The 14,120-nt window shown below is 42.7% G+C and overlaps 1 protein-coding gene across 2 annotated transcripts in view; it reads right to left on the minus strand.

The window, feature by feature from the left end:
* Window positions 1-7,895: 7,895 nt before the first annotated feature.
* Window positions 7,896-14,120, minus strand: part of DCP1B (decapping mRNA 1B) — a 42,842-nt gene continuing 36,617 nt past the window's right edge. For both annotated transcript variants that reach the window (XM_072039985.1, XM_005010217.6), the window contains 2 exons: window positions 10,838-11,080; window positions 7,896-9,003 (listed from right to left, as the gene is read on the minus strand). In XM_072039985.1, coding sequence (XP_071896086.1) covers window positions 8,923-9,003; window positions 10,838-11,080 — 324 coding nt within the window. In that variant the 3' untranslated portion in view covers window positions 7,896-8,922. The remainder of the gene's footprint in view (window positions 9,004-10,837; window positions 11,081-14,120) is intronic.

The following is a 14,120-nucleotide window of genomic DNA, read 5'->3' on the forward strand; positions in this document are numbered from 1 at the left end:
TGTGTGCAAGAGGGAAGGGTGACTTGCCAGGACACAGGCACATATGTTATGAGAGCAAATCGCCTCTCTCCTCCTGTCAGAGCATGTAACAGCATGTAAAATCTATGTCTGAAACAATCAATTTCTAGCAGCCTCACTTGTTCTGCTTCCTCCTGCTGTTGTTGGCATCTGGGCAGCATGTGTGACACGCGACAGAGAGAGCGGCGATGAGGCAAACCATTTAGTTGGGATGGGGACAGGGCAGCCTGCAGCTTGCTCGAGACGAGTTTGAGAAATGCATTCACCTCACTTGACAAAAAAATGGATTTTAGGTTTACCAGAGCTATCGATAAATAGATAATGCATGCCTGAGTAACAAAAAAGAAAATCCCTCTTCCAAGCCTTGATGCCTATCTAAAGTCATCCGCTGTTTCCTAAAGATGCACTCCAACCACCTGCCTTCAGGTTAGCACAGCAGGAAGGCTGAAGCTAACATCTTTCTGAGCCAGAGGCTCCCAGGTTTCGGACCGAAGCCAGGCAGTCGTGCCCTGGGGATTCCTGCACGGGAAATCTGATGTGCAGCAAGTAGGCAGGCCCGGGCTGAAATCTCGTGAGCAATGGCTGCTTGCTGCAGCTCTGCCCCCAGCTTAATTTGTCCGAGTGATGACGGAGTTAATTGGCATTCCCGGTTTGGAGTGATTCCCTTTTCTAGCTGCAGTTTAAACTTCGGTCTGCTCTGCTTGCCAGGTCTATAAATCCACTGGAAAGAAGAAGCATTGCCTGTCTCCTCTCGTATTCCACTGTGCGGTACTACGCTCTGACAGCCACTGAGCTACTTCATGTCTGTAAGGGCCAAAATGTCATAGCAGGCAGCAGCGAAACACGTGTGATGCTGCAGCTTGCCACCGGTAATGGTGATGGAGCATTTCTACTCTGAAAGAGGTACAGAAACCACTAGACCGCAAGGTCTTTGCCCATTTTCAAAGCACAGCATTGCGAGGCACGAAGACCGCAGCCGTGATGGATGGAGCCAGCAGAGCCGGCCTGGGCAGACTGGTGAGTGCTGGTTGAAGGGGCAGGTCCCCAAGGAGGTTCTCACAGGGTATGTGAGAGCTGTGCTAGTTGCTGCACCTAACTGAGACCCCCGGGGCACCTCACCTCCTGCTCACCACATTCCCCTTACACAGCTGGCACCTCCAGCCTGCAAGCCCCAGGCGGTTCAGGAGCTGTGATGCTGAGGCTGGCAGTGGCTCTGTCAGCCCCAAGGCTGGAGCCCTGGAGCCCCCCATCACCCCCTCGAGGTGGACACAGTGCCTGGGACTCTGCAAGTCCTCTGCTGGGGCACCTCCAATCCCTGCTACTTGCAAGTCCTCGGTTTCTGGTCAGCTTTGTCCTGTCTTTAAAGTGCCGTAAGCTCTCACTTGTCATCTAGAGGTTTTCCAGAGTTGTGCTGTTTTGATTTCTTTTTTTTTTTTCCATATGCTAATGTCTGGCTTCACATCTGCCAGCAGCTGCTTTCTCCCTGTTTGCCCAGGCAGCAACACAAAATGCAGAGGTTATTCGCTTCACTTCCAAAGCCTTCTCTCCGAGGATGTCTCCAGCAGCGAGATGGAAATAGAGGAAGTATTTTAGGTTGGTGCAACCTAGAAATTCCCTAGGATTAATTGTGTAGGACGGCGAGGAAAGCTGACAGGGTGGAGTAGCCGCAGAGCCCTTTCCCTGCTTTTTGGCAGGGACGACAGCAATCAGCTGGGTTTAGTACGGTGCTGCACACGCTAACCGAGGAGAAAATTGTTATTAGCACTAGAAAATTGCAGGTTGTGCAGATGGCTGTTCAGGGCCAATAAGCTGTGGAAATGAACACAGACACTGTGCTGGGGAGCACGCAGCCAGGCCAGTCTCTGTGCTGCAGCTCTGCGCAGACAAGGTGAAGGGATGCTGCCTTCGGGAGCCAGGAGGATGTTTTGTGTCTCACTGGGTTTTCAGCACTGCTGACCAGTGCTGTACGGGGCTGCCAGGCTTCTCTGAAGGCTGTGCTGGCCAAGGAAAGGGTCAGCAACAGATCTCAACAGCCCGATAGTCCCACCTGTTCTGGCAAAGTTGTGTTTGTAGGGGAGCAGCTGACAGAGGGGATGCTTTTCCCTCATCCCCTCCCCTTGAGAATGGACTTTCCGTTAACCTGCTCTTTTCTGAAATGCCAGCAGCGATCGCTCACCTCTGGCAGGCCATCAGAAAGCCTTCAGGACTCCCACCGCGCTGCTGCAGCCACTTGGCAGAAGAAAAACATTTACAGGGAGGAAGCGCAGCAGCACCTCACAAATCACAGCGGAGGCTCCGAGACAAGAGCCGAGCGGGGAGCAGACGCCAGCGGGCCGGGAAGGACAACGGGAGCCCTGCTCTGGGTGGCCTCCGGCACGGGCTCTGCCATGCAGCTGGGAGAGAACATCTCGGAGCAGCAGTAATTCATTTTTTGATCGATGCAGGAACTGCATGTGGAAATGCCATCGCTGCTTGGTTCATTTCTGCTGCTTGCATCAGTTCTGTGCTACAGGAGGCCACCTCAGCAGCACAACCTGCCCAGCCTGAGGGATGCTGCAGGGAAGGGGAAGGGGAAAACGTAACACCAGAACCCCCACGTGCCTTGGGGCTCAGTTTTGGCCGCTGTGCTGCTGCCTCTCTCTGTTCCTTGCTGTTTCCAGTTTTCCCTGCCCACACAACCTGCTGATCCCTCTTGAAGAGCTGCTGCTGGGAAAGAGAGGCGTTTGGGCTGGACCGAGACAAACAGCAATTATGGGATGCAGAAAGGAGCAAGCCCCCAGTGGTGCGTGGCTGAGTCGCTGGCTGTGCCTCTTGACTTCTTCTGCGACTGCCATAAACCCATCGTAACCACTCACCACCTCAATTTTAGGTGGAGGTAATGCTTCTTTCTCTCTTCTTTGCAGGGATAATTTGTATAAAAAGCACTTTGTGTCATCTGGCTATTTTTAGACGAGTACTCTTAGAGCAATGCTGAAGACAAACAAAACATACAGAAGAAACAAAAATCCTTTAAAATCATCCAAGAGCTCTCATCCCAAGATGGTTAAGTGGATAACAAAATCACTGCTATTGTCATCCTCCTGAAAATGAGCAGACAACTGTGGGTTGAATATTGACCACAACTTCTGTGTCCTTCCATCCTGTACCTGACCCTGCCAATCTTCCCCATCCCACCACCTCTATATACAGACCTGCTCCCTCAGCACCAGCATAAAGAAAAAAGGTTATGGTGTGACAAGAAGAAATACCAACTTTTATCTTTCTATCACTTCCTAAATTGGTATTTTCTCTCCAAAATCTTCTCAATTTGGTAGCTGATTTCTTCAGGGTATGCACAGCAGCACTTGCAAAGTGCCCTCCTTTGCAAAGCCTGCTTGCTTTGACCGCCTGCTGATGGCTCAGAAATAAGTGCTTACTGTCTTCAGCTCTGGTCAGCTGGCTGGTTCAGGGCACTTCACACTGAAGAACTTTCGATTGCTGGATTTAACAGCCCCCCTGCAGTCAGGGATTAGTTTAGTGTCAGGTGTGGAAGCAGGAAGGGAAAAGGCTATGGTAAGAGGATGAGACAGTGGGAACAAATGGGTTGTGCATACAAACACGGCTCTGAAAAGAGGTGGCAATCACTACCTCTATTGCCAAACACTAAGCACTAAGCATGGGACCCCAGGCTTAGGCTATGATACTACACCCTGACTGATGCTCTAATTCAAACTCCAGGCCACAGCTGGCTGCATCAGCGGGAGAGGCCAGGGAGTGCAGGATTTGCCTGGTAAGAACCCAAGGGGAGATCCTCAGGCATAACAAACAATAAAAATTCTAGAGGAATGAGGCCCACAGACACTTTTACTAAGTGGTAGGTCTGGGGCTACTGCTCTAAGTGGAAAGAAGGAGACCGTCAGCGAGCCAGACGGCTAAGCAGCAGTAAAAATGAAGGAAAGCAGAGCTTTTGTTCCCAGCCCGAGTGGCCCTACACCGGGAGTGCTGCCAAGAGGCTGCACGCTCCATCCTGCCGGCCTGCTACATGCCGTGCTTACAGGCAAGTGCTGGAGAAAAACACACCGGGTAGGTTTTGAAGTGACATAATAATAGCATCCGTCTCTATTTCAGTAGGTTTTGTAAGTAGATTTCAGGTACCAGGTGAAGAAATACGGCGCTGATAGCCATACCCAAAGCTATTTGCAGTGACAGACGTGCACACCAGCAGAGTTCAAGCCAAAGCACAGGAGCTCTGCACTCAGCTGATGGGCCTAAAACACGGGGTGGCGATACCCAGGCAAGAAAAGAGTTAATTGTGTAGGACGTAGCCATGGGTTTAGCATCCAGCTGTGTACAGGGTAGCAGCTGCAGGACGTTGTCATCGTTTCCCCTAGTTCCCCCACGGCTTGAAAGCAGGCTGCTATCATACTGATAGTAAGGGAAGCTGCGATAGTTTCAATTGCTTGACTTTTGGTTAGCTACCACACAACATGAGGTGTTTTTTTTTCATATCTCTATTGAAAATATTGCTAGTGCACACATTGTCATGAGCTCAGAACTTGCTTTGATTTTTGTAGAATTTGTGCCCTAATATAAGAAGGATTTTAATCAATGAATAACCCAAATAGTTTCATTTATTTATTTTTATTATGTGTGACTGAGGTTGCTGCTCACAAAACACATGTAGTGACTTCCTATTGTGTATACAAGATGCTAATGCTAAATTCATTCTTTGGAACCACTTCATGGTGTTACTCAGCTTCAACAGCATGAATGTAGACAACTTACAACAAGAATTTTTTCCATGAGCTAAAATGTAAAGGTGATCATATACAGGACACACTTTTTCTCAAAAATCTGTTCTTTAAAATGACCTAAAATATATATTTTTTCTCCCTCCCTCCCTGTATCTTACCACTGCTCATTTCCTGTTCATTTCAGTAGTTTTCTCAGCCATACACACAAATCCAATCTGTTCCTTGCCTTTCTCATTCACCTCCATACCAGGAAGATTTGTATCTGAGCAGTCTTTTGAGGTTTGATGATAGTCTCCACTGAATTAAAAAAAAATAACAAGGGAAAATTCACCCAAAAAGCTGCTGTATTGTGAGGAGAAGTAGGGGCTGGCTCAGCTGTCAGTAGTTTCAGTACAAGACAGTGGCAGTGCTGTGGAAGGTGCTTGCAGAGGCTAACTTTAGCCCAGTCAATCTAATCTCCCTGGCTAAATTAGGTTTGTACTCAGGCTTGCCCTCAGGATCCTGTCCTTGCCCTGCCTCTGCACAGAGCCTAGAGAGCTTAGGCTCACAAACAATACCTGACCTTTGCAGAGGTATTTGCCAACGCATTCATGGACTTCCACGAGCAGCCAAGGTAGGGCACAACAATGAAGTCACATTTTGATCTTCGTGGCATCTTCTGAGTACTACATGAAGAGGCAAACGGCATCCAGATCAGTTTCACAGAAATTCAAGTCAGTTTAAGGCAACAGAGCAGCTCAACCTTCCCACCTCACTTTCCTCTCTGCAGATCCCTCTCATTTACCACATGCCTCACACCCACATCCTCAGACCAGTGCAGGTGCCTGTGCTGCTGCCCGCTAAATCCATCTAGGTTTAAACCAACCTCTGAGTGCAGGGAGTCTTAACCTCAACCAATTCTGCTGCAACACATTTTACCACATAGCTGCCTTAATCAAAACAAAGGAGGAGAAAAATGATGGGAGATGGAAGGAAAGACCGGTGTGGGAGCAGAAGTAAACAGCCAAGAGTGGGTGGCTGGGATGTGATGCCTCTTCAGCACCACAGCCAGCTTAAAGTGTTTATAAAACTACAGCCTTTGTTTCTTCAGGTTATTGCAGGACCACATTTTGCTCCTGTTTGCATATGCCAAGTCCCCTCCTGTACTCCCAGCTCCACTCCACGCAGATTCATGCCCAGAGGTCAGAACAAGCCTGTTGGAGATAGCCACAGCAGTTTGGAAAAGGCTGGCACTCACGAGTGTCTTAAAAGTCCTTAGTCAGGACTAGCAGTGAAGTTATTTGTATGTTGACTGACGATTAATTTTTTAGTGCATTATTCACTTCAATGACTAGAATTTTGCTTTTTCTCTAGGTTTCAGAAATCCCTCTGGGTAAAGCTGCTGCCTTCTCATAACATTTGCAACATTAGAGCCTCAAAAGCTTGCTGAAATATCTCTTTTGTCTTTTCTGCAGCAAGTTTCTCCAAGTTTGCTAAAATATTAAACTGTTGTTTTAATATCCTAGAGGGACAAAGATATCTAGAATACCCACTGCACTTGTGACTGAAATTCAAAGCTCAACACAACGTAAATAGGCCGTCAGAGGAGACGAAGCACCCTGCTTGTTCAGCTGCATCCTGCTCCTGGAAAATTTTTATTTTGCTGTGCAGTTTTAATTATCCCCTTTGCAACAACAACAAGGAAGAGAAGAGAGAGGAGCAATAGAGAGCTAATGAATAAAAATCAAATTAAAGATTTGATTTTTCTGTGAGAAGGGCCCGAGGAAAGGTTTGGATGCTTTCACTGAACATTACAAATTTCCGTGATAAACACCAACAGAATTAGTTAGAGATTATGTTCCAGCATTTCATTGACTTTCTACTCCTCATCTTCTCTCTCTAGTTCAATAGGTATGGAATTCTGTAAGGAAGTGGGCAGTAGTTAAGTGGAAATACACTGAAAACCTTGATGCTGAGACTGGGATTAATGCATGAAGGTGATAAAGGTCACACTGGTATGAAACCAGTTCCCAAATGCCTCTGAAGAAGCACGTTTGGCTATCTGAAATAGAAAGCTAGGCAACAAATTTGGCTTCGATTCATCTCTTTCAATACTCTTCCTCTTTTGTTTGTTATCACAGAATTGAGAATATTTCTTTATGAGCCTGTTCTACATTCTTACCTCTGTTGTTCGTGGTAAGTATGCAAGTCAACTAAAATGGCACCTCCTTCATGTAGCAACTACCCTCATAAACCTCACAAAAGGCAAGTTTACACCACCTGAACAATCCCAGATACCTCTTAGAGCAGTGAGAATGTGAGAAGAACAGTTCTATCGTTGTTATTCAGCGTAGCCATAACCAGAAGAGAGGGCAGCAAGTAGAAACCCTGAACTAACTTTATCCTTGTCTGCTTTAAGATATGCCTCAGCTTGTTCAGTGTGGTGCCGATACTGTTGTCATACACATCAAGAGTGAACAGGTATTTAAAAAAAGTAATCCTGTAAGTTTTTTAAAATGACACCTTACTCTGAAAAGCAATAAATAAGGATGTTCTTAAAATTCATGCATCAAAATAGCTTTTTTTTTTTGGTAAATAAAAGTGTTTCTCCCCTAAGTAGAAAACCAATCACAAACACAGTCAGAGATACTACGGGATTATTTTTACCCACCATTTACAAGAAGTTCTACATGTCAAATGAGGTCTTACCTATGCATCCCCATCATCTCTAAATTGTACTGTCAAATAATCCATAATCACAGACATTATGCACGTATTTATGTATCTCAAAAAATCCTTTGTGCAGATTCCAATTTCTTTCACATCAGTTCATTCAGAAGTTATTCGAATTAGTTCAGCAGAATCACATAAATCATAATGGCTACAGGGCTTCCTGTCTTTAAGGCCTGCCCTTGCCGATACCCATGCAACCTGGTCTTTTCACTGAATCTGAAACAATTGCGAGCAGTTTGGTAGCGAGCGGAACCAGAATACATCTTGCTTTCTATGAGCTACTTCATGTAGGAAAAGTCTAGCATTACTCATTTATGCATTACATGTCAGGCTCCCGGCACCCATAAAAGAAACATCTCAGCAACAGCTTGGGGTTCTTAAACTGTAGTAAACTCACACTTCAGAAATAGATGTTAATATGAACATAAAGAAATTCTTTCAGTCATTTATTCTAATTGATTTAAAATCTCATTAATGTCTCTTCTGCCAAGTGTAAAAACATTCCAGAGTCAAAGAAATACAAGTGATCCCAACAATTCTAAATATATAGTCCATGGTACAATAAAATAAAATCACCACATTGGAGGGATTATCCATTTTATTTTCTTTAAAAATGGGTCAAAGAAATCACTGTGCTCCAGGAACGCGCTAAAAAATTAATAGGACTTTTACACCATGTAGTCTCCCCCTTAACAAAGTTGCACATTGCTTATAATAATACAGATTGGATCTAGAATAGTAGAAACATGAATCCAGTGCCCTCCCCAAGTTATGCTGATAGCAAGTACATTCACAAACAAAACCCTCCCCCCAATTCTTTAAAACACCTGCAGAGTCCCATTTCTATGGCTAGCTAAAAATACTCTTGTTAAAATAGAAAAAGATTTTTCTACAAAAATTTGGGGAAAAGTCATGACATTTCTTCTAAATTGCTCTGCAGACAACTAAGTACGATGACCTAACAGTTTACCTACGACTTTCAGTTCCAGAATTTCACCAGCATTTTCACTTCCCTAAAAATAGTCCAACATTGCCACCATGTGGTCAGAAACGGGCATAGTTCATTGTGAAAGTGGCGTACGACTTCTCGGAGAAAAATCACGTCAAATACCTTGTCAGTAAGTGACCACGCTGTAAGTAAAAAAAGGAAAGTGAATTCTGAGGACAGGGACTTTACGCAGCAAAACCAATCCTAACCATGGGACACTATAAGAAAAATAATTTAAGATATTTTTTGATTAAGTCTTCAGCATTGCGACTCTCTCTTCCCTGAAGGCACAATCCGTTTCTGCCCACTTCTTTCTCAGTACAGCATGTACCTGCCAACAAGCAAAATCTATGTGTATGCAAAGTGCCTAAGACCACTCGTTTCTTTAAACATAGCATCACTCGAAAATTTTGAAACCTTTTTCCTGGGAGTCAGGAAATAATAGAAATTTAATTTAAAAAAAATCATCTTTCACATAGACTTCTTCATTGCCGCCTTTCTCACACTGAAGAGATATGCTTCATAAATAATATTTAAGAAGTTGTCATCATTCTGAAAAACAAAACACAATTGTTACTGCAAGGCAGACATCCCCAAGTATAGTTTTTTTTTTCCCCTCCAGTTTTATGTACAAAACGCCTTTCAACCTTGCTCTGTCTTAAGAAGTGAGCAATAGGAAGTCTATTTCCTTTACCAAAAATATTTACGTACTATTTCCAAGACTTTGAGGAACTGCATGGGAATATAAATTCTGTCGTGGCAAGCATGAATATCTCTACAGATATTCAGTAGTAACGAATACACAGAAAGCAGACATTCCGAACTCTCAGTGGATTTGAGTATACTATTCTTGCATGATATTGCAGTGATTATACAACCCTCTCATTTCTTCTCTTTCTCTCATTTACCTAGGGATTTCCTTAAGTAGTTTCCCCCATTAGTTCAGTGATAATTCCAAGTACGTCTGAAGGAACAGTGAAACACCCTGAAATCCTACCCGAGCCAATCCTTGCACCTTGTTTAGCTCTTTTAGACTTCACACTCCTAACTGATGCTGCTCCTTTTGCTCTGATGCTTAACTTCTTCCTTCTGAAGATCATTTTGCAAGAACTGGTCAACTCACATTAAGAGAGAAAGTCTTATGTAGCTTACATAAATATATGAAGATGATTAAAATCAAGATACCCCTTGAAGAAAATCATGAGCATCTGAGATTGTAGTTTTATATAACCGAGAATTACAGCTAAGCAACTGGCAATCAGCATCACAGTTTTAAACTTTAAGTAATTTCCAGGTAATGCAGTTAATCCTAACTATTATCAAGAACAGCAGGATCAAATATACATTTCGCAAATACAGTTTCAGAATGCAGAATCTAAGTTTTCTTGACTAATTTATTTTTTAACTTTATATATGGTTTTCCTACTATTCAGATATTTTTATTATGTAAAGACAGGATAACGTGATATTTTTGGTTTTTAATCGCAAACTAAAAACACAGGAGAAAATGAAAAAAACTTTAATTTTTTAAAGCTGCTATTTTCTTTCTGGGTCTGTAATTTAAACTGCATTTTAAGCGAGACAAATCAGAATTCCAGTAAAGACTTTTATGTTAATGCCAAGCCATATAGGCACAGCTTTGGCCTATAAGTTCGACCCTTAAACCTGTGTCTCTATTTATTATGTGTTATAGCCAGTTCTTTAGCTATACAGTCTCTCCTCAACCTCTGCTCTTCAGGTATTCGTCTCAGAGCAAGTCACAGAAAAAAATAAACCATAATCATTCATACCATCTCAGAGCAGTAACAATTGTCTCCTATATGTTGACATGTTTTGTTGGATTTGAACCTGAATTAGTGCAGCAAGAGGAATTTCAGTGTTTGAAGTAGAAGATTATACTGAGTAGACTGAACTAGTATATTTTTAGGTTATCTAACCCATATTTTGAAGTTGCTCACACTTCCCATCTTAGTTTCTCTCACTGCTAAAATACATCTGAAGTATCTGGAAGCTAGAATAATCACCCTTTATTTATCCTTAGCTAAAAATGTAACAGGTCTCTCTCTGGCTCATAGGCCAGCCTTATGAAGCTTTCAGTCACATTTATTCTTTTCCTTCAAATTTATTATCTTTCCTGATCCTCAAACTACATTCATTAATCAAAATGCAGTTAAACCAGCAGTGTGCAAAGAGAGGTTACTACCTCCCCTGTATATGTCATAGTGCTCCATTAACGCACAGCCCTAAGTAGCACAACTTCCAGCATATCTTTTAATTATCCATTTAGCCTCTAGACAGATGGATGCAACTGATTAGGTGTCCAGGTGCTTACAGCAAAATAGGAATAAGGATTTAAAGCAAAGCAGAAGAATTCTTGGCATTTTACCTGGATCAGGTGTAAAAGTGTTTCTTGCAGTTGTATCTTTGTCATTGAGTTGACCACAGCTGGCTCTGGGGTTTGCAGCGGCAGGAGAAGGCTGGCTGAGCTCGCAGCAGGTTCTTGGTTTGATGCTGCTAACCGCCCACTTTCATTTGCTTTTGCTGGAGTAGGTGTGGACTGAGTGAACACCATTGGGGACATCAACAAGGTAGGAGTCACAGTGGCAGGAATGCGCTGAGGTGAGATTACCTGTCCATATAAAAATCAAGTAATCAATTAACTTATCGAATTAATTTCAAAGGAGTTAAGATGATTAAAACTGCAACAGGTACAGAAATTGCTGGAGATTGGTCCAGTTACATGAAACTCTTGTTCAGGACCCCTGTATGGTCCATTTCCCAATTAAAAGGTCTTCCATCCAACTCGCAGTAAAACGTAATAATGGATTCAAATATGATACGGTCTGATAAGGCAAATAGTCTGTGTACAGGAGCAGACTGTGTACAGAAATCAGACTATTAAATAATCATCATTCTTAGAAAATGTAGACGTAAAGTTTTCCACATAGGAACAGTAAGTCCTTAAGTTTGATCTTCGAGAATATGCTTGCCTACATACAAATGCCAATATTAAAGACTAATCTTTGTAACCAGTATTGGAAAACATTTGCAAACTGTAATTTTCAGATTACTTTTTATATGTGGATACACACATACGTATGTACATACAAGCACAAGTATATACACACAAACACACACTCACATCTCCTCCTTTTATATAAGGAGAGTAGAAAAGAAAACAGGTGAGTGATTTATAAGAGCTGCAGTGAGCCGGTGGCACTATCAGAAACAAAACTGATTCCTAACCAACATTCAGCTCAGAAAGTCAAAAAGGCCCTAAAAGAAAAGGAAAACTCAGATGCTGCTGTAGTTCTGCAAGTTCTCTCTGCGTCATATCCATGCCAACCTGCAAATATAGGTGTCAAAGAATTTTTATGTTTAAATTCTGCGATACATCTTGCAACTCTAAAACCTGCAGGACTGATCAATAGTAGCAGATATAACATATGACATAACAAAGTTTATTCACTAAGTTTGCAGATGTTGGAGCTTTCTGCATGTAACAAGTAATAAATCCTAACCTAATCAGCCATCTCCTCAGTATTCAAGTACCAAATCTTTTTTTTTTTTTTTTTGGTTTTTGTTCTAAAGAACAAAAGGTACAAAGAAATTCCACCACGCTTGGAATTGAAGCATGATTTATTGCTGCTCCATGAAGGTAAAAGCCTATAGAAGCACTCCACTTTGCGTCTGGGGTTCCAAACATTTCAAAAAAAAAAAAGTAAGGAAATAGATCTGAGGTTGATTTCCTAGGTAGGCAAAACAATGTAGTTCAATATTAAAAAACATTTTTTGGGGGGGTAGCTCTTCTTACCCCTAGTTGAATGCTCTACACGAGACGTTTCTGAATAATATTAGTTTGGCTGCAATATAAAAGATATAGAATCAATGAGAATCAATGAGATCTCATGTTCATTTATGTTAAATTAAAGGGAGCAAAAAGACTAGGGGCCTGGAAAGACTCATGTATACAGAAAGCACGCAATATGCACCTTATGCAAAAATCTTCAATACTCTATTGAAGTAAGCATTTTTTCTCAAATGCACAGTACTACTTAGAAATGAAACTCTCTACCCACAGCTTTTTTTCTACCCCACGACATGCGATCACAAGCGAAATCAGCAAGTCTGCCTTTCAAGTTCCTGAATGAGTTCAGATACTCCTAACTTATTGCAGGTTTGCTTCCAAAACAGTAAGGTAGTATGCATGTTTGTGCACCTATGCTTCAAAACCAACATTCATTTTAAAGGAAAACCATCACAAGTCCACAGGGACATGCTTCCACAGAGCAAGACCTTGAGGCTGTGCACGCACGTTTTCCTGTAAAAGGATCCGTGGAAGACTGGCTGCTTCCAAACACTGCAACACTTCTGATCTACTCATCCGTGCCGCTCACGTAACTCCTCTTTAATTTACCTCAAGTGAAACCGGCAGGGTTAGCTTAAATCAGCTGATTTTTCCTAATGGGATTTAAAGAATGCATATACATACTGCCCTGCAAGGGTAGGAACATCCAGCAAAGGAACGGTGCTGAGCAGCTGGAGGAGATAGGCTCTGTCGTATGCTAGTGAGACAGTTTAGGACAGACTATGTCAAAGACCTAAATGACACGTCCTTTGAAATCAAAGGACACTTCCCTCTAGTCTGAGAAATATAAACAAAACCTGAGACAAACCACGTTCTTAGTACTAAATGGTTACTACTGTCAAACACACGTCTGTTAAACCACAACACATATCAAATATTATTTGCTTTTCCTGGATAAAAACAGCTTTATGGTAGAACTTGCCAACCATATGGAAGCTATATGGAATAAGCAATATTGCCATCTACTGGTGACACAGCTGATGTCTACAGGTTACTGCAATACTTCAGTGTTTGCCTCAGGAGACAAATAGAAAATACAGGCATTTTTTCAGTGCATACTGCTTGGTTTTGTGTTCAAACATTAAAAGGTACTTTTTTTTTTTTTTTTCCTAAGAGATTGTGCTCAAAGATTCTGCCATTTAACAAATTCTTACATAAACAGGATGGCTGTTTTTTAAAACGTAAGGGCAAAATTTCAGTTCAGATTCAGAGTTCAGATCACCTTCAGTCACTGGGCCAGCTGATGCCCATGAGGAAATGTGGGACGCTAGAGTGACACTACAAGTGTAATTCCTATAGCAGCAAGCTCTTGCTGCAAGCACTGCAAATGCTCTGTAGGGGTATTTCAATATCCCTTCAAACCAATCTTTCAGCTTTGAGGAATTTCCCACGAGACGTAACAGCCCTTCCAAAACAGCACTGATCGCCTTCTTTCTCACAGAATTTAACCTGAGCTGCTTGTGGGCTGCAGCCTCCCTGGGTTGCTTCCAGCTTTATCAGGTCAATACTCGAATCCCTGAGTCACTAATAAGAGCGTAGCAGCCTGCCACCAGTCCTGCAGCAATGAAGTAAGAACAATGAAAACCGTGCAAGGTAATTGTTGCAGCACATAGTATACCTTCTCTGAAGCACAAATGCTCACTAGGATCTGTTTGATATTCTTCATGGCTGCAGGATGGACAACATTAGAGCTGACAAATTCCCCTAACGCCATGACCTAAGAAATGCATGGATCTCCTGGAATGGAGACTGGGGCCTGGTGCTGCTTCCTACAGGTGCACAATGCCAGGTGTATCAGGCG

Source organism: Anas platyrhynchos, chromosome 1 (genome assembly GCF_047663525.1).
Source record: "Anas platyrhynchos isolate ZD024472 breed Pekin duck chromosome 1, IASCAAS_PekinDuck_T2T, whole genome shotgun sequence".
Classification (NCBI taxonomy): domain Eukaryota; kingdom Metazoa; phylum Chordata; class Aves; order Anseriformes; family Anatidae; genus Anas; species Anas platyrhynchos.